The 20,479-nt window shown below is 48.2% G+C and overlaps 1 protein-coding gene across 3 annotated transcripts in view; it reads left to right on the top strand.

Moving 5' to 3' along the window:
• The window catches only part of FLACC1 (flagellum associated containing coiled-coil domains 1), a 113,634-nt gene that overhangs the window by 56,217 nt on the left and 36,938 nt on the right, over positions 1-20,479 (top strand). For all 3 annotated transcript variants that reach the window (XM_040357218.1, XM_040357217.1, XM_040357219.1), the window contains 4 exons: positions 47-108; positions 1,286-1,383; positions 18,154-18,206; positions 19,131-19,230. In XM_040357218.1, coding sequence (XP_040213152.1) covers positions 47-108; positions 1,286-1,383; positions 18,154-18,206; positions 19,131-19,230 — 313 coding nt within the window. The remainder of the gene's footprint in view (positions 1-46; positions 109-1,285; positions 1,384-18,153; positions 18,207-19,130; positions 19,231-20,479) is intronic.

The following is a 20,479-nucleotide window of genomic DNA, read 5'->3' as shown; positions in this document are numbered from 1 at the left end:
TAAATTTGTCTTGAAATAAAAAAAAAAACAATTTTCTTTCTTCTAGCTGAACCATGAACTGGAGAAGAAAGTTTCAGAGCTAAAAATGCAAAAAGAAGAGGAAATCAGGTATATGTTCTATGCAGTGCTTGGGGTTTATGTTTTTGCCTTTTTTATACATTTTGGGGCAGATCCACAAAGAAGTTACGCTGGCGTATTTATTGATACGCCGCGTAACTTCTAATTTGCTCCGGCGTATCTTTGTTTTGTATCCACAAAACCAGATACGCCTGAAGCTGTGCTAGATCCGACTGGCGTACACCATCAGATCTAAGGTGCATATTTACGCTGGTCGCTAGGTGGCGTTTCCGTCGATTTCCGTGTCGAGTATGCAAATTAGCTAGATACGGCGATCCACGAACGTAAGTCCGGCTGGCGCATTTTTTTACGTAGTTTCCGTAAGGCTTTTTTCTGCGTATAGTTACCCCTGCTATATGGGGCGTATCCTATGTTAAGTATGGCCGTCGTTCCTGCGTCAAATTTTGAATTTTTTAAGTTGTTTGCATAAGTCGTTCGCGAATAGGGCTTTGCGTAGAATGACGTTCACGTCATAAGCATTGGCTTGTTGCGGGTTAATTTCGAGCATGCGCACTGGGATACCCCCACGGACGGTGCATGCGCCGTTCAAAAAAAACTTCATTTACGCCGGGTCAAGACGTATTAACTTAAAACACGCCCCCATCACATCCATTTGAATTGCGCGCCCTTACACCGCCAAAGTTACACTACGCCGCCGTAACTTACGGCGCACATTCTTTGTGGATACAGAAAATACGCTGTAAGTTGCGGCGGCGTAGTGTATCAGAGATACGCTACGCCGGACAGAAAGATGCGCCAGGGTACGTGGATCTGGCCCTTTATTTTTATTTCACTTTGAGGTGTGGAATTGACTTATTTCATTGAATGTCAGTATTCAACGTGCTGTAAGCAAGCACATAGAACTCTAGGCTGCTTTCCACAAAAGACAAAGAAGCAAATTAACTCTTTTCATGTGAATAGCGTGGCCAAAGTTTACTGCTAATGCTGGGCTTTCTGTTTAGAAGGCCCAGAATGCTCTGAAAAATTTATGTCATGGATGCAACCTGTATTTCATACATAAATATGAAGATACAACTGGCCTAAAAAAATATTATCGTTAAAAGAAAAAAAAAAATGTTATTTATTGCAAATAATCAGCTTCTTCTCTCACCATAATCCTGTAATTTTGTTAACCGAAGGCACAATTTGTTATTGGATTTGATTTAAGGATTCTCCAGGAGGAGCATGACACCAAGCTGTTTGCTCTTAAACAAGAAGACATTGCTAAACTATCACGAGAGAAGGAAGAGGCTGAAGGCAGATATGGTAATTAACAACTGACTTATTAAGTATATTTAATATAAGGAGGTTTTCATTTGCATGAAAAAACTGGGGGCTCAGTCATGATTTTAGATGAACTCCGATAAAAGCTTTAGACTAATGTCGCGTACACACAATCGGAATTTCTGATGGAATAAAATCCGATGGAATTTTCCGTTGGAATTCCGATGAAGCTGACTTCCATCAGTCTTGCATACACATGTCAGACTAAATTCCGACGGTCCAAAACGCGGTGACGTAAAACACTACGACGAGCCGAGAAAAATGAAGTTCAATGCTTCTGAGCATGGGTCGACTTGATTCTGAGCATGTGTGGGTTCCACACACACGATAGCAATTTCCTATCGTTTTTTTTTCCCATCGGAAAAAAATAAAACATGTTCTATTTCTAAACACCGATGGAAAAAAGTCCGATGGAGCCCACACATGATTGGAATTTCCGATGAAAAAAGTCCATCTGACTTTTTTGATCAGAAATTCTGATCGTGTGTACGCGGCTTAAGCCAGCAGGTCACAGGCTCAAAAGGTTCTACTGCCCTCAATTAGGTCTCTCAGAAACATACCTTGGGTGGGCATAGCATCTTAGAGGATTAACATTATAATTCACCACATACAACTTGTACTAATAAAAACTGTCAAGCATGAAAATGGTTGCATTTGTTTAGGACTTTTTATTTTTTTTAAAGATATTTTTATTGGGTTTAAGACAAACCAACAAACAGAAAGAAACACACAAAAAAACAACAATACCACCAGGCAATATGCTCAAACATATAAAAATAAACCGATATCAGTGCAAAGATATAAAGTAAGCACAATGGTAAAAGGTTCAGGTATATTACCAGGACATAGATCCCTGGGGCACGGCCCATCAATGGTCAATCAAGAGTAGTACAATTAGTGCTGGGAGAGGGTTAGCGGACTAGCCAACCATCTACCCCAAATTTTGAGAAAGGTTTTGCTCTGTTTCCGAAGTTCAAAAGTAAGTTTATACAGTGGGATAGAATCATTAAATACGTTTTAACCCGAGGGACCTCAGAGAGGTCTAAGCACACTTCCAAGATGGTAAATAGCTTTCTTTATCGTACATCATGCGACACAGAGCGGCATAGTAATAACTATGTGGGTTATAGAGCCTACCTTTAGGTGATGGACACTGGCAATCAAAGACAGGAAGTTCCCTCCCTATATAACCCCTCTCACACAGGGATTACCTCAGTTTTTTCGCCAGTGTCTTAGGTGTTGGTCACGTTTGTGAAAGCTCTTGCTTATGGAGTCCCCCTGGGGACTGGAGCAGGCTAAGAATCCGGATCCGTTCAAAGTGCTTCATAGCCAAAGTGGACGGTACCCGGGCCTCGGTTAGAAGAACGAGGTTTGGCCTATAATGCTTCTCTTTGAGAGCTGGGGGCAGATTCATGTAGCACTTACACCGTTTTTTTGGGAGATGCGCGGCGTAAGTGCAGATTTGCGCCGGCGGATCGCTGCGCCGTACCCAGAGAACCAGATTACGCCTCCAAATAGACTTCATCGCCTCGGTGTAACATTTCCACGCCGGCGCGGCGTTGGCGCAGATTTACGCTGGTCGGATCTGGCGCGGCCATGGTTTTTGTGTTTTAAATATGCAAATGAGGTTGTTGTGCCGATTCATCAACTTAAGCTTGACCGGCGCAGGCTACTCCCGGTGCGCGGAACTGAAAATTCTGGCGCCAAGTTACCCCTCATAAAAGCAGGGGTAACTTTGCACCAGACTTGCAAAGGTCAGCTGGAGAGCAGCTAAAGCAGCAGCGTTACAGATGACCTGAGCAACAACACTTGCTGGACAACACAACTGTGTGCCAACATGCCAGGGGCATGTTGACGTCTTTGCCATGGGGGAATTGGAGGTGTATCGCATCTACAGATTCAGCCGTGAAGTCATCCTGGAATTAACCAGAATCCTGCAGGATGACATCACCAGCCCAACACACCGCACACATGCAGTGCAGCCACTGGTGAAGGTCCTGGCAACACTGCATTTCCTCGCCACTAGATCTTTTCAAAGAACAAGTGGATTGTCGGCTGGGATGTCACAATCCACCATGAGCAAATGTGTGCACCAGGTTATCCCTGCAATCCTGAGACACATGGCCAACCAAATCATAAAACCCACCCAGGAGGTCCAGCGGCTGAAGACAATGACAGATTTCTACCAAATTGACAGATTCCCACGCACTGTGGGGGCCATTGATTGCACACATGTGGCACTACAGCCCCCCCGTGACATGGAGCACATATAGTGCAATAGGAAGCATTGGCATTCCATCAATGTACAGGTGATTGCCGATGCCCAATGCCTCATATGGCACGTCCATGCCAAACACCCCGGATCCTGTCATGACAGCTTCATATACCGTCAAAGCACCATCCCTACAGAATTTGAACAGAACGTGTATGGGAACAGCTGGCTGGTTGGTGAGTGACATGGGTGTTAGGTATGACTGCCCCCCCCCCATGATTCAGACATCACGAGGGGCACATGCACGACTAACATTCTCCATATTTTCCCTTCCATATGGGGTCCCAGTGCATCATATGCACTGGGACCCCATATGATGACTCCATTCCGGAACCCCCAGACCCCAGGAGAGAGAAGATACAATGAAGCACACGCACGTACCCGTGGAGTGGTGGAACGCACATTTGGCCTCCTGAAGTCCCGTTTCCGATGCCTGGATAAGTCTGGGGGTACCCTGTTGTATTCCCCAGACTTTGTGTGCCAGATCATAGGGGCATGTTGCATGCTGCACAACTTTGCAGTGAGAAGGGGCCTGGAGATTGAGCTACGTGATGACCTGACCCCCCAACCAGACAATCCCCCCCTGCCAGAGGCTACCCCGTCTGCTGATGGAAGAGCAGTCAGGACACGCCTCGTGGAAGGCTTCTTTTCACGTTAAACACCCACATTAATCATGGCACAATGAGAATGCACGCATGTACACCACTGTGGTCCCTAGCACATACACCCCACATCCACATTGAATTGGATTAGACCGAAGTACCCCCCATGGTACTAGGGAGCAGCAACGCTGCGCCAAGGCTCCAATTATGTTGCTGTACATTCATACACCTTTCACACGGGTCGTGGGGATCACTTCTCCCCAACGACTGAGGGTGACAAACCTTAATGGCAGGAGTGTCACCCCCCCACATTCACACACCATTCACACTGAAGCCTGCACTACTCCCCGTGTGCAGGGAAATAAATAAAAAAGACTCATAACCTGAGTGTACAATAAATAAAAAAGACTCATAACCTGAGTAAAAAATAAATAGTCCAAAAAATCAACGGCCCTGGCGTGGGCTCTTTCTTGTCCCTCGGGTTTTGGGGCGCTGTTGCAACCAGCTGATATGTGGTGTCCTGCAGGTCCCCCAGACAGGACAGAAGGGCTGCCCCGTTCCCCACAACGTCCTGCAGGCTCTCATTGATGAGCCGACTCTGCCCAGCCTGCTGCGTAACAGCCTCCTTCACTGCCACAGTGCAGGCAGCCTGGCTCTCGGCAGAGGACGCCAGGCTAGCTGCGACCCGTGTTAGATCCCCCGCAAGAGTCCCAATGTGGCGGGTCTGCCTGGTTTGGTCCCTTGCCAGACTGAACTCCAGCTCTGCAGGGACTCCCCTCGTTTTTTTTAAAGCCTTCCTCGGGGCAGGAGCGGCTTGAGGCCGGGTGGAGGGGCTGGCCCTGGAGGGGCTGGCCCTGGAGGGGCTGGGGTCCCGTGAGGGGCTAGGGTCCCTTGAGGGGGAATCCCTGATAGGGATTGAGAGCCCTGAGGGGGTAACTCTAATGAGGGGAGAGGTTTGGGAGGGGCCATCAATGGGGGTCTCCACCAATAAATAAATCGTCTCCTCCTCTACCACGACCTGCTCCTCCTCCACTTCCTCTATCACAGACGTAGGGGCAGTCTCCACCCTGGATGTGGTGGGTTGCCCTGCAGCCAATGATGGCCCAGCTCCATCCTGCACATCTGTGGAGGACACAAAACATTCAGATGTTGGTGGACCCACACACTTGACACTTCTTCCCTAACCCCCCCACACACACACAAGCAACACACCTGAAAGAAGATAAAACACACTTACCTCTCCTCAAGGGCTGATCCCCAGAATCAAAGCCCTCCACCAGCTCCCTAGCCAGGAACCTGGCCACAACAAGGTCCTCCGCTGTCAGGGTGATCCTTCTGGCTGGTCCTCCTCCTGTTCCACTGGCATGCTTTTTATTGGCCACCAATTTTTCTTTTACTAAGCGACGCAAATCATTTATTTTCTTCCGGATGTGCTTTGGCTCCCTCTCCGCCACCCCCAAAGCATTCACCTGCGCTGTGATCTCCGCATAAATTCTGAGTTTGTCAGCCTTGCCAGTGTAGGCACTCTGTGGCCCATAGAGGCGGTCCGCCCACCTGAGGATTCCTCATCAGCCATAACTGCCCCAGCACACTGCAAACGACCTAGCTTGGAAAAAAAAAGCCTCAGTACATTTGCACCTGCAGGGCGGAAGTCTGGGCTGGTTTATGGACTGGGCATTGGTAGTGGGCCGGCGTAGCTCAGGGGTCACGCCGGGGCGCAGTTCTGAGCATGTGCAGATTGGGGCATTTACCCCTGGATGTCACTGCGCATGCGCGGTCTAAGATGCGCCCCGGTGTGACCCCTGCGCCACGGTCGGCACTTCATTAGCATAGGGTGACTCCCATTTGGCCTTACCCCACCTTACGCCGTCTAAAATCCGCACCGCTGGCCCATCTTACACAGAAAATTTTTGGTGAATCATCTAACTGCCTCTCCGCACTGGGCCGGCGTAGTCTAAAAATCATGCGCTACGCCGGTCCAAATCTGCGCCATTGTACATGAATCTGCCCCCTGGACTCTGGGCCCCAGTACTTTGGTCTTTTCCACTGCTAAAAGTTTTCTGCTGCCAGGGTGCTATATAGGTCCAGGGGAGTGGTGTTCCTGTCCATGGACCCTGGTCTCTGAAGGTCTTTGACAATACCCATGGTTAGGGGTGAAGATTGGGCCTCTTGCTTAAGCAACACCCTGCAGCGTGGAGAGGTAAGTGGAGGTACCTACGGGACTTGGTCTGACAGTAGGTCCTTCAATTTTCTCGGGGTCTATGGGTGGCCTGTATTATGCTGCTATGCATGGGCAATGTTTACCACTATGTCTAGAGTAGACAGGATGGCTGCTAATTTACTCATATTGATATCCCCCCGGCTGATGCCTACACATGCTGTTAGGTTGAATGTGAGTAAAACTATGTACCTGTAATGTTTTTCTTCTTTCAGCCTGGGTTGAGTGTTGCTGAGTCCTGCATAGTGTCCCGCCTGGAGCTTTGCTCCCCTCTCTTCCTGCTAGCCTCCATCGGCCTGGGGTGCGCATGTGCGTGGCGCTGGCGTGTGCGTCTGAGTTTGCGTATAGCACGTGGGCCGGTATGGCGCGCGTGTGCGCGAGCGTGGATGCGCATGGCGCGTGCGCTCCTATGGCTTAGTGGCATGGGCGCGCGAGGCAGGAGGGCGGGACGTCTTTGGACGCCCGCCCAGAAGCAAACAGCCTCAGGTTTAAACTGGAAGGTTTTCTGTTTGCAGATGGGACACAGGAGAGCGGTATCTCCTATAGTTACTTTTGTGAGCAGGTGACTGGCGTGGACTCAGCAGGGAGCAGCTCTCCAAAAGTGAAGACTCTCCTTAACCCCGAACACATTGTTTCTCGGCAGGTTGTATTCGGTATGAGTCTTTGTTAGGGTTGAGCAAACCCGAACTGTAAAGTTCGGGTTCGGTACGGACTTTGGGTTTTTCCCGAACCCGAATAATTGAAAAAAGTTCGGGTCCGGGATCGGAGTTCGGGAAAAAAAAGATGCGCGGAGGTCCCTGCAAAATCAATAACCAGACCCTTTAGGTCTGGTATGGATATTAAGGCGAACCCCACCGTCAATATAAAAAAAAAAAATGACGTGCGGTTCCCCCTAAATATCCATAACCAGACCCTTCAGGTCTGGTATGGATATTAAGGGGAACCCCGCCGTCAATTTAAAAACAAAAATGACGTGCGGTTCCCCCTAAATATCCATAACCAGACCCGTTATCCAAGCACGTTGACCTGGCCGGCCGCAGAAAAGAGGGGGGGACAGAGTGTGGGCCACATGCCCTCAACATGGGGAGGATGTCCCCATGTTGATGGGGACAGGGGTCTCATCCCCACAACTCTTGCCCGGTGGTTGTGGGGGTATGCGGGCGGGAGGCTTATCAGAATCTGGAAGACCCCTTTAACAAAGGGGACCCCCAGATCCTGACCCCCCCCCCTGTATGAAATGGTAATGGGGTACACTGTACCTCTACCATTTCACAAAGGAAGTGTAAAGTCTTGTAAAAAAAACACACACACCGTAGAATAAAGTCCTTTATTAATAAAAAATATAAAAATAAAAAAACTCCAGCGGTGATAATCCACTCGTTCCCGGCTTCCTGCTTCAACGTTGTCCTAAACCTGCGACAGCTGCGGGTGATCTCCAGCGATGAGAAGATCCAGCGACGGGTGATCTCCGCTCCAGCGATGAGAAGATCCATTCATCCGGAGAGCAGCATCCCCGACCTCCTCTCACCGCTGGACACAGCCCAGCGAATGACGCGCTGAAGCTGTGACATTACTTGTATAGAGGAGGCAGGGCCACCCGTCACGTGACCCGCACCCTCTGACGTACCCTCTGCTACATCACTGGGGAAGCCCAGGAAGAGGGAAGACTCTGGGCTTCCCCAGTGACGTAGTGTGGTTTTTATTTTTTGCGCTATAAACAAAAATAGAGCAACAATTTTGAAAAAAATGCAATATTTTTTACTTTTTGCTGTAATAAATATCCCCCAAAAACATATATAATTTTTTTTTCCTCAGTTTAGGCCGATACGTATTCTTCTACCTATTTTTGGTAAAAAAAATCGCAATAAGCGTTTATCGATTGGTTTGCGCAAAATTTATAGCGTTTACAAAATAGGGGATATTTTTATTGCATTTTTATCAATTTTTTTTTTTTTACTACTAATGGCGGCGATCAGCGATTTTTTTCATGACTGCGACATTATGGCGGACACTTCGGACAATTTTGACACATTTTTGGGACCATTGTAATTTTCACAGCAAAAAATGCATTTAAATTGCATTCTTTACTGTGAAAATGACAGTTGTAGTTTGGGAGTTAACCACAGGTGGCGCTGTAGGAGTTAGTGTTCACCTAGTGTGTGTTTACAACAGTAGGGGGGTGTGGCTGTAGGTCTGACATCATCGATCGTGTCTCCCCTATAAAAGGGATGACACGATCGATGCGCCGCCACAGTGAAGCATGGGGAAGTCGTGTTTACATACGGCTCTCCCCGTTCTTCAGCTCCGGGGAGCGATCGCGACGGAGCGGCTATAAACGAATAGCCACGCCGTCGTCCCGGATCGCTCCCCGAGGGAATCCGCCCGCCGCACGCAGCGGAGGGGGTCCCGATCGGACCCCCCACCCGCTAGAAGGCAAGGACGTATATATATGCCCATCTGCCTGTCCGTGCCATTTTGCGGACGTAAATAGTCGTGCGGCGGGCGTTAAGTAGTTAATAAAGGACTTTATTCTACGGTGTGTGTGTTTTTTTTTTTTACAAGACTTTACACTTCCTTCGTGAAATGGTAGGGGTACAGTGTACCCAATTACCATTTCACACAGGGGGGGGTCAGGATCTGGGGGTCCCCTTTGTTAAAGGGGTCTTCCAGATTCTGATAAGCCTCCCGCCCGCATACCCCCACAACCACCGGGCAAGGGTTGTGGGGATGAGACCCTTGTCCCCATCAACATGGGGACATCCTCCCCATGTTGAGGGCATGTGGCCTGGTGCGGTTCAGGAGAGGAGGGGGCCGCACTCTGTCCCCCCTCTTTTCTGCGGCCGGCCAGGTCAACGTGCTCGGATAACGGGTCTGGTTATGGATATTTAGGGGGAACCGCACGTCATTTTTGTTTTAAATTGACGGCGGGGTTCCCCTTAATATCCATACCAAACCTGAAGGGTCTGGTTATGGATATTTAGGGGGAACCGCACGTCATTTTTTTTTAAATTAAAGGCGGGGTTCCCCTTAATATCCATACCAGACCTAAAGGGTCTGGTTATTGAATTTGCGGGGACCTCCGCACATTTTTTTTTCTAAAAGTCTGTGTCCCATTGACTATTCAGGTTCGGGTTCGGACCCGAACCCGAACATCCAGGTGTCCGCTCAACTCTAGTCTTTGTAGCTCCAGCAACAGTGACCAGTCCAGTGGGTGTCCCTGTAGCAGTCCTTGAAAGTAAGGGCATGGCTCGCAAGGGGTCAGGGATGGCTAAGACTGCAAAAAATGCGCAATGCAATCTGTAGAGAGGGATGATTACTCCTCTGATGAGGAGGGCCACGAAGGTGAGGATCTAGAGGCAGTGTCGGAAGATTCAACTCTAGAAGAACCTTTCTCAGCCACTCAAGCTGAGAGGCTTTGGATCCAGTCCTTAACGGATATGGTGTGTTTAGCTTTTAAGCTACCCCGGCCTGTACCGGCAGTGAGCGCAGTCTCTTCCTTGGGATCCTTAAAGGCTCCACAATCAGGGTCGGTTTTTCCGATCTATCCCCTGTTGGAGAATCTGATGTTTCAGGATTGGGGTCGCCTGGATAGGCTCTATGCCCCTCCTAAGAGGTTTGCGGTTCTCTATCCAATGGAAGAGAGTTTCACTAAGAAGTGGACAGTCCCCGCAGTTGATGCGGCGGTGTCATGCGTTAATAAAAGCCTTACCTGCCCTGTGGAGAATGTCCAAATGTTTAAAGACACAGCAGAGAAGCGGTTGGAAACTTTCCAAAAGCAGCCTTTACCACGGCGGGGGCAGTAATCCAGCCAGCTAATGCAGCTATAGGGGTCTGCCAGGCTTTAAAGGACCAGACAAGACAGGTCCTAAGGATATTCCGGCCCAACAGGCTCAGGATTTGGCTGACCTCCCAAGAGCCCTATGCTTTGCTGTGGATGCCATCAAGGATTCCATCCAACAGGCTTCTCGGCTCTCGCTAGCATTAGTTCATATGCGGAGGCTCTTGTGGTTAAAGAATTGGTCAGCCGAGACACCCTGCAAGAAACTCCTAGCAGGGTTTCCCTTTCTTGGCGAAAGGTTGTTTGGTGAGGATCTGGATAAGTATATCCAAAAGATCTCAAGTGGAAAGAGTACCTTGTTGCCGGTAAAGAAGAGGGTTCGGGGCCCCACGTTCAAACGCCCTCCCTCTTCAACCCCAGGGGCTTCAACGTCTCGCCAGCATCGACGGCCCCGACAAATGGGTCCTCTCTGCAATCTCTTCAGGTTACTGATTGGAGTCTCAAGGGTTCCCCCCTCCTCTTCTAGGAAAGAAGCGCTCTCTCCTGGCAGCCCTAGATCGGCTTCTAGACCAGGGGGTGATCGTGGAGGTACCAGTACAAGATCAAGGCCAGGGATATTATTCAAATCTTTTCATCATCCCCAAGCCAAATGGCGACATCAGGCCAATATTGGACCTGAAGGGCCTGAATTGTTATTTGAACATCTGGACTTTTTGGATGGACTCTGTCCGGTCCGTGGCTGCTACAGTACAGGGCAAGGAATTCCTAGCATCCATTGACATAAGGGATGCATACCTCCACGTTCCGATTTTTCCAGGTCATCACAAATACCTACGCTTTGCGGTAGGTCACCGTCATTTCCAGTTTGTGGCCCTCCCCTTCGGGTTAGCCACGGCTCCCAGAGTGTTTACAAAGATCTTGGCACCCCTATTGGCCAACTTAAGGACCCAGGGGATCTCGGTGTTAGCTTATCTGGACAATCTCTTGTTAATTGATCATTCAGCCCTCGGATTAAGGAGAGCGGTGCGCATAACGCTTCAGTATCTCCAGTCACTCGGCTGGGTCATAAACAAGGGCAAGTCGGCCTTACAGCCAACAAGGCAGTTGGAGTATCTCGGCATGTTGTTTGATACAGAGAGCCAAAAGATCTTCCTACCACAACCAAAGATAAACGCTATAAGGGAGTTGATTCAGTTGGTCCTAAGCAAAGGGAGGCCATCCATTTGCCTCTGTATGCGGCTTTTGGGGAAGATGGTGGTCACGTTCGAGGCAGTACCCTATGCACAGTTCCATACAAGGAAACTGCAGGCAGCCATCCTGACGGCTTGGAACAAGAATCCTCAAGCATTGGACTACCCCATGTCTCTCTCACCTCTGGTCCGGCAGAGTCTTTGTTGGTGGATGGCCCCCCAAAATCTCCAGAAAGGAAGAGTCTTCAGCCCGGTCATTTGGAAGATAGTAACGACGGACGCCAGCCTGATGGGCTGGGGAGCAGTGATAGGGAACCTAGCCCAGCAGGGAAGGTGGTCAGTGTCAGAGGGCTCTCTGCCCATCAACCATTTGGAGATCCGGGCAATCTGGCTGGCTCTGAGTGCTTGGACAGCAGAGCTATGAGGGTGTCCAGTCAGAGTTCAATCGGACAACACCACGGCCGTGGCATACATAAACCATCAAGGGGGCACAAGAAGCCGGTCAGCCCAGAGGGGGGTCGATCATATCCTCACATGGGCAGAAACGCATGTGCCCTGCATTTCGGCAATATTTATCAAGAATTGGCAGGTGGATTACCTCAGCCGCCAACAGATCTCTCCAGGGGAATGGTGCCTCCATCCTCGGGTATTCCAAGAGATTTGCAGCAGGTGGGGGACACCGGATGTAGATCTTTTGGCATCCAGGTTCAATGCGAAGATCGACAAATTTGTGTCCCGGACAAGGGACCCCATTGGCGTGCCAGATGGATGCACTGGTGTGCCCATGGGACCAGTTCTCCTTGATCTACGCCTTCCCACCTGTGCGTCTCTTACCCTGGCTCCTTCGCAGGATTTGAATAGAAGGCAAACCGGTAATCCTGATAGCTCTGGCATGGCCCAGAAGAGCGTGGTTCACGCTAATCGTAAGGATGGCAATAGGGGATCCGTGGTCCCTTCTTCTTCGGCCAGACCTTCTGTCTCAGGGTCCGATATTCCACCCTTCCTTACGGTCGCTAAGTTTGACGGCTTGGCCACTGAATCCTATATCTTAGGAAGGAGAGGGCTCTCTAAGCCGGTAATCGCCACTCTGGTTAATGCCAGAAAGCCTGTGTCTAGATTGATCTATTACAGGGTCTGGAGGGCTTACGTAGCCTGGTGTAAGGCTAAAGGGTGGCACCCTCGTAAGTTTCTGGTTGGAAGGATTCTGGAATTTCTTCAACTGGGTGTTGACATGAAGTTAGCAGTTAGCACCATTAAGGGGCAAATCTCAGCTTTGTCTGTGCTATTTCAGAGGCCTTTAACTATCCACTCGATGGTTAAGTCTTTTCTACAGGGGGTCTTGAGGGTTAATCCCCCAATCAGAACCCCCGTGTGTCCCTGGGACCTAAACCTGGTCCTCTTGGCCTTACAGAAATGGCCTTTTGAACCTTTGAGGGAGATTCCCTTAGTTTTACTATCCAGGAAGCTAGTGTTCCTGGTAGCCATGGCTTCGGCCAGAAGAGTTTCAGAGTTGGCCGCTCTTTCTTGTCGGGAACCATATTTGGTCAACCACAAGGATAAAGTTGTGTTACGGCCTCATCCATCCTTCCTCCCGAAGGTGGTTTCAGGGTTTCATTTAAACCAAGATCTTATCCTTCCTTCCTTTTTCCCAAATCCGAGTTTGGGGAAGGAGAGGTTACTACATTCTTTGGATGTGGTAAGGGCGGTCAGGGTCTATCTTAGGGCCACTGCCCAGATCCGTAAGACGTCTTATTTGTCCTGCCAGAAGGGCCCAGGAAGGGCCAGGCAGCGTCTAAGGCCACTATTGCCAGATGATTCGGCAGACAATCTTGCAGGCCTATGGATTGAAGGGGAAGAATCCCCCAGTATCAATAAAGGCTCACTCTACCAGGGCAGTGGGCGCTTCTTGGGCTGTGCATCATCAAGTCTCCATGGCTCAAGTCTAGGGCGGCGACCTGGTCGTCAGTCCACACATTTTCAAAATGTTACCAGTTGGACGTTAGAGGGCGCACGGACATAGCCTTTGGGCAGGCGGTTCTGCAGGCTACAGTCTAGATCTCCGCGTCCGGGGGCGCCTATACGTTTGATTATCTTACTGGTTTTCCCTCCCCTCTTTTTGGCATTGCTATGGGACATCCCACTTAGTTATTACTATGCTGCTCTATGTCCCGTGATGTACAATAAAGAAAAAGGGATTTTTAATAACAGCTTACCTGTAAAATTATTTTCTTGTAGTACATCACGGGGCACAGAGCTCCCGCCCCTCTTGGGAATATTGGAACCTGTATTGCTTGCTACAAAACTGAGGTACTCCCTGTGTGGGAGTGGTTATATAGGGAGGGAACTTCCTGTCTTTGATTGCCAGTGTCCATCACCTAAAGGTAGGCTCTATAACCCACATAGTTATTACTATGCCGCTCTGTGTCCCGTGATGTACTACAAGAAAAGGATTTTACAGGTAAGCTGTTATTAAAAATCCCTTTTTTTAACCACTTAAGCCCCGGACCAATATGCTGCCTAAAGACCCAAGGTGTTTTTACAGTTCGGGACTGCGTCGCTTTAACAGACAATTGCGCGGTCGTTTACAACTTATGGGGGGTGTGGCTGTAGGACTGACATCATCGATCGAGTCTCCCTAATAAAAGGGATCACTCGATCGATGCGCCGCCATAGTGAAGCACGGGGAAGCCGTGTTTACACATGGCTCTCCCCGTTCTTCAGCTCCGGGGAGCGATCGCGACGGAGCGGCTATAAATGAATAGCCGCGCCGTCGTCCCGGATCGCTACCCGAGGCTTACCGACCTCCGCATGTACCGGGGGGGGGGTCCCGATCGGACCCCCGACCCACGTCAAGCAGAGGACGTACGGGTACGTGCATGTGCCTGTCCGTGCCATTCTGCTGACGTATATTTACATGAGGAGGTCGGCAAGTGGTTAACATAGAAGTAGAGTATGTGGAGCAGTCTCTTGGCATGTGATGATAGGTGTAGTTACTTTTGAAAATGTTTGCTGTTTTGCTCACTTATAACTATTTGTAGATTTAAATTACCCTGCTGTGTCTACAGTGTTTGTAAACCATAGTGTCTACTGTACCATGTACTTGAATAAAAACGTGTCCTGTTCTCTTGTATTGCTTCCTTTGTGTGAAATCCTTGTGTTCCTGCGAGCCCCTCTGCTTTACCATAAAAAAACTGACCACACTAAACTCTGGTCAGTTCTTTAACTATTGTAGCGCCCCCTTGCTTTCAGCATGGGCGCTACGCTAAAGTTAGTGGGAATGGGAGTTACCTTGCTCCCATTCATGTTTTGTCTAAATTTGGGACTTCTGTCATCCCAGAAATGTCCACTGGGTCAGTCTGTGGTCAAGGGGTGCAATACCACCCCTTGCCGGCAGTTGGCGCCAGAGGGGTTCTGGCAGAGCAAGTTTTCCCCAGCAGCCAATTGGAGGAGTTTTCCCTCACGGGGCATGCTGGGGGAGAGTATATCTGTGACAGGGGTCATGTGTTGAAAATCTTTGCGGGGTCCCCTTTCCAGGTGCGGTATCCACCTTCAGGGTACGCGCATCCATGGACCCCGCCAGCGCGGCCCACCTGGCCAAAGCTGACAGCTGCATCGAACCTCATCCTGGAGAAAAGGGACCCCAGTGTTCCACTAGGTCCCATGATCTGTTGAGAGGATCCCAGTCTGGGATCGTGCATCCGTACCACTGACAGGTATTCTGGCTTTCATTTGGGGGCCCTGGGAGGTCAACTGGGAGGATTCACTCTCTTTATTCACCTTTATTGAAAATGGCCTGTGGCAGAGGCCCTAGAGCTGGGTCTGTGAGAGAGACCCGTTCCTCCCAGCTAGTTCAGAGTGACGCTTCGGCTGCCAGGCCTATTATAGTGAGTCTGTCCGGGGGCACTTTACCCACTCCAAGCAGAGTGGCGACGAGTTACAAAAATTGGTACTATACAGAGCCGTATTGATTGCTCCATTCAACATCCAGGCCTGATACCGCAAGGTTCCCTTCTCTTTCCTTCATCAACCTTGATCTTCCTAATACGTGTTGATGTTGGCCGTGTTTGGCCTGGACAATAAAGCATTGAAAACCCTTTTATTGGCTGTCTGGACCTTCGCTCACTACCGCTGTTCTCACAATTGCACCCCTAGACACCACCAGGGTAACTTAGCAGGCCGATCCCAAAATCAACCAGCGACTCCTTCGGGGGTGAGCGCTACACTATGTTGGGAACTCAGTGTGCTCTCCTCCAATAATCAGACTTGTCCTGACCCCCTGACCCCCCCCCCCCCAGCTTTTCACTGGGAAGCTCAGTGTGCTGTTGCACCCCCCCCCCCCCCCCAGTTCTTATGCAGGTAAAAACAGAGGAAAAGTGATCACTTATAAAAAGAGGGATAAAAAGGTATTTTTGATGTTTTTTTTTTATATCTACACACAAGTGTTTTGCCTTTAATTTCTATTTTAAATAGAATGAGTTGTTTTAAAAGGCATTTACAATCACTAGGGAGAGTAATTAGCCTATATAGTTTTGATCTCTGGACCACAAAATGAGTAGCCTTTATGTTGTAGAGATGTGAAAGTGGGTAACTGAGTAGTTTAACAAAAGAAAACTGGGCAGTGCTGGCACTATTTAGCTCACATAAAATGCTGTGTTCTCAGATCACAACAGGCAAGCTGAGTGCATTTCCAGATACATTTTTCTGTATTTGCAGAGTCTTTAAAGGGATAAAACATAGGAAAATGTGCATATATTGCAGAAATGTACTGTATATGTTATTTTTTTTAAACTTTGCCCTGACATACTGCTTTCACACTGTGGCCGTGCGCTTGCGGTTGGGAAAAAAGTCCTGCAAGCAGCATCTTTGGGGGGGGGGGGTGTAGGAGCGCTGTATACACCACCCCTGCCCATTGGAATGAATAGGCAGGACTTTCGAAGTGCCTGAAAAGCGCTTTAGAAGTTCTGCAACATAGGCACTTTTAACCCCTTCCTGCCCATTCCAATTTCCAGCTTTTAGCGCTGTCCAACTTTCAATGACAATTGCGTGGTCATGCAACACTGTATACAAACACATTTTTTTATCATGTTTTTCACACAAATGGAGCTTTCTTTTGTTGGGTCACCAATGGGTTTTTTAGACTGAAGATTTTTCATAGATTGATATACAATTTAGCAAACAGATATTTTTTTTCCTTCACTGATGTGCGCTGATGAGGCTGCACTGATAGGCAATAATAGGCTGCACTGATGGTCACTGATGAGGAGGCACTGATGGGCACTGATAGGCGGCACTGATAGGTGAAACTGATGAGGAAGCACTGATTTGAGCACTGATGGGCACTGGTTGGCAGCAGTGGTGGGCATTCATTGGCAGCACTGGTGGGCACTGTTGGGAATGCATTGATCAGTGCCCTGATTATCAGTGTACATGTCCCTTTTAGGGAAGCCAATTATCAGCTCTCTTCTCCTCTCCTCACGCTGTCAGCATGAGGAAAGGAGTGCCGATAACCAGCTTCTGTTTACATCCGTCATCAGCTGTGATTGCACATAGCTGATCACATGGTAAAGAGGTAACACACCTCCTGTATTAGCCCCCGTTCACACCTAGGCGTATATACGCCTGTAGTGCGATGCCGCTGCAGCCCAGAGACGCCGGAGGGATGATTTAACATGCACCTCTATGGAGATGGTTCACATCTCCATAGAGGGGGTGAAGGCTGCATTCACAATCGCGGCGTTTTGTTGCCGCAAAACGCGGTACAAAACGCCGCTATTTGTCGCCGCAATTCGCAGGACAAAGCGCAGCGATTTTGTACGCCGAGGTGTGAATGCAGCCTTAGAGAAACACAACTCTGGATGAATGAGCACAAAAGGCACAGCAGCACTGTCAGTTTGGTAGGGAGGTAGTGTTAAAAGTTTTAGCAGATTTAGATACACTAACAAATTGAAGCCAAACTCCAGCTCACACTTTATAATCAGTCACAACAACTGTTTTATTCCTTTTGAAATAAAGGTTTTGTACAAATAAACAAAAGCTGATTATTTTAATCACCTCTGCCAGTGTTAAGTGTTTTGTCTCATCCATGTAAACTGATACATTCTGCTGGGAGCCTGAGCTTCTGAAAAACAGACTTGCTGGCTGGATCACCAGATGAAAAATCAAAGAAAACCTAAAAAAGGAAACTAGTGCAGCCATCACATCTGATGCCTCGTACACACAATCGGTTTTCCCCATGTTTGCTTTTGGTCTGGTGTATGCTCCATAGCAGTTTTCCCGACAGGAAAACTGTGAGAAAAAAAATGAGAACTTTTCTCTTTTTTTCCCGCAGCGATTCTCTGTGTTTTCAGGAAACATTGCAGTGGAGCATACACACGGCCGGTTTTCCCAGCCAAAGTTGTCATGGCGGTTTTCCTGTCAGGAAAACTGGCCGTGTGTACATGGGGGGAAAAGCAACCGAGCAAGTTCTCGGTTTTCCCGGCAGACTTTTGACTGCTGGGAAAACCGATCGTGTGTACGAGGTATGAGGGTTGATTAGCTGATATGTAATAAATGTTTGCTTTTGGCTTTAAAAGCCACATTGACTGCACATGTATGCATTTTCCCTTAGTGTGTGCATGATGCTTGCAGAGTTACAACTTTTGTCCAAAGGTTTGATAAAGTGTAATGTTTTTGTTAATTTTGTTTTTCTATAGAGGAACTGCTGAAAGAACTGAAACTAGTGAAAAGCTCTTTTAAGACTTATCAGGTAAAATTAAGCACTGTTTTTAATCAGGTTCAATCATTTTCAAATGAAGGAGCTTAGTAAACTAATTTTATGTAGATAAAGAATGATTCCACCTGGCCAATAAATTTGTGTCACAAATGAATGTCCCATACAGTATAATAGTTGCAATCTGTTTCCTTGCAGAATGTTTAGAACAATGAAAGAAATATTTCAATACAATATATAGTACAGTCATCACACATGTATGATTTACTTTGGAAAAGCTGATCATTAGTGCACTTTTCCCTGAAATAAAAAAATTTACATTGATACCTCGGTTTGTGACTAACGCGGTATACAAGTGTTTCGCAAGACGAGCTATATTTAAAAAAAATCCTGACTTGATTTTCGAACTTGGTACTCAAGCCGATGGTGTATATATTACCATATGTGGCCAGAGGCCCGGGGGTGCTGATGGCTCCCAACACTTCCTGGAGAACTCGGAGACACTCCCAGCTGGGTGGGGGCAGGCGTAACGTGCGTTGCAGCATCCGGAAGTGTCAACAGTTCCCAAGTGTCTCCGAGCGTCACCAGTGCCCCTGCACCTCTGGCCACACACACTACTGCATACATTAGCGCCCCCGCATCTCTGGCCACATACAGTACTGCATTAACCAGCAGTGGTTGTGGAACAAATCATTTGAGTTTCCATTATTTCTTATGAGTAAACTCGCTTTGATATGCAAGTGCTTTGAATTACAAGCATGCTTCTAGAATGAATTATGCTCTTAATCCAAGGTATTGCTGTATTTAATCTTCTGCCAATATATCTTATACGGTATATATTATTAGAGTATAATGTCTCAAGATCTTACAGGTCTCCTCTGCTGTTTGGTCTATGGTATCTCAGTGTGTTACTGCAATGTATAATTAAACATTAAAATTATGTATTTTTTTTTGCTGCAGGAGAGCCTGTCAGAGGAGGTGAATGAGGAATGGCTGAGGAAGGAGGCCACGTTAAAAGATTCAAGTGAAGAACAAAAGTCGATGGAACTGTCAAAGCAAAGTAAAATCAATTTACAGTATATCCTTGCATAAGCTTGCTTTGCTGAGTGAAATTATTGAAAATAACTACAAAAGTAACACCTTCTCCCTCCTTTCGGCCCCGTACACACGACCGGATCTGTCCGCTGGGATTTATCCGCGGATCAGTTCCAGCAGATAGATCCGGTCATGTGTACGGCCTAGCGGACATTTTCAGGTGGATAAAAATCCAGCCGACGGATTTTCAGCGGATAAAAATTTCTTAGCATGCTAAGAAATCTATCCGCTGGAATCCTGTCCGCCGGACTTATCCGGTCGTCTGTACAGACTCACCGGATAAGTCCGTCCGATCCCATCCCTCGCATGCGTCGTATTGATTCGACGCATGCGTGGAAGTATTTACCTTCCAGGGTCGCGCACGTCGCCGCGGCCACGTCACCGCGGATGTATTCCGCGGGGATTTTGATCTGATGGTGTGTACAGCCATCAGATCAAAATCCGCCACAGGATTTATCCACTGGAAACGGTCCGTCGGACCGTTTCCAGCGGAAATCCTCTCGTCTGTACGAGGCCTTCTAGTAAAATATTTTGTAAGAATATTTTATGCCTTACAATGTGGTTATAAACATTTGACTATGCATGGTATTCTAGGAGCCACAATCACAAATACAGTGCTGCAAATATAAAAATAACTACCTGACACAATAATCTTTGTATACCTTGTTTTATTGTTAGATCCATTAACCTGCTTTGCAGTCTGGGGTCTGCCTAAATGAGAACAACAGATACTGTTCAGTCTATGATGATAAAGAACACCTCCAATCATGGGCATCCGCTGAAATGTTTTCAGAGGGGGGGGGGGCGCTTCGGCAGTGGCGATACACAGTCACATTTTACCCTTTCTTCGACCGCTGGCGGGGGTTAAAAGCGCCCCCCCCCCCACGTTAAAATGTAAACACACCCCACTGTGCTCCCTGCATCTTTCAATATCTCTTTGTCACTACTGTGTACCCCCTCTCCACAACTGCACCTCTGGACTCCTTTACATTACACAGCACCTCACAGCTTTGGACCCCTTCACATTACACAGCACCCCACAGCTCTGGACCCCTTTACATTACACAGCACCCTGCATCACTGGACCCCTTTACATTACACAGCACCCTGATTCACTGGCCCCCTTTACATTACACAGCACCCCTTTCCCTTGACTGAAACACTACACTATATTGACAGTATATTTATTTCAGGTCTAAAAGGGGAACCTTTTG

Source organism: Rana temporaria, chromosome 6 (genome assembly GCF_905171775.1).
Source record: "Rana temporaria chromosome 6, aRanTem1.1, whole genome shotgun sequence".
NCBI classification, from domain to species: Eukaryota; Metazoa; Chordata; class Amphibia; order Anura; family Ranidae; genus Rana; species Rana temporaria.
This window is presented reverse-complemented; position numbering and strand designations above follow the sequence as displayed.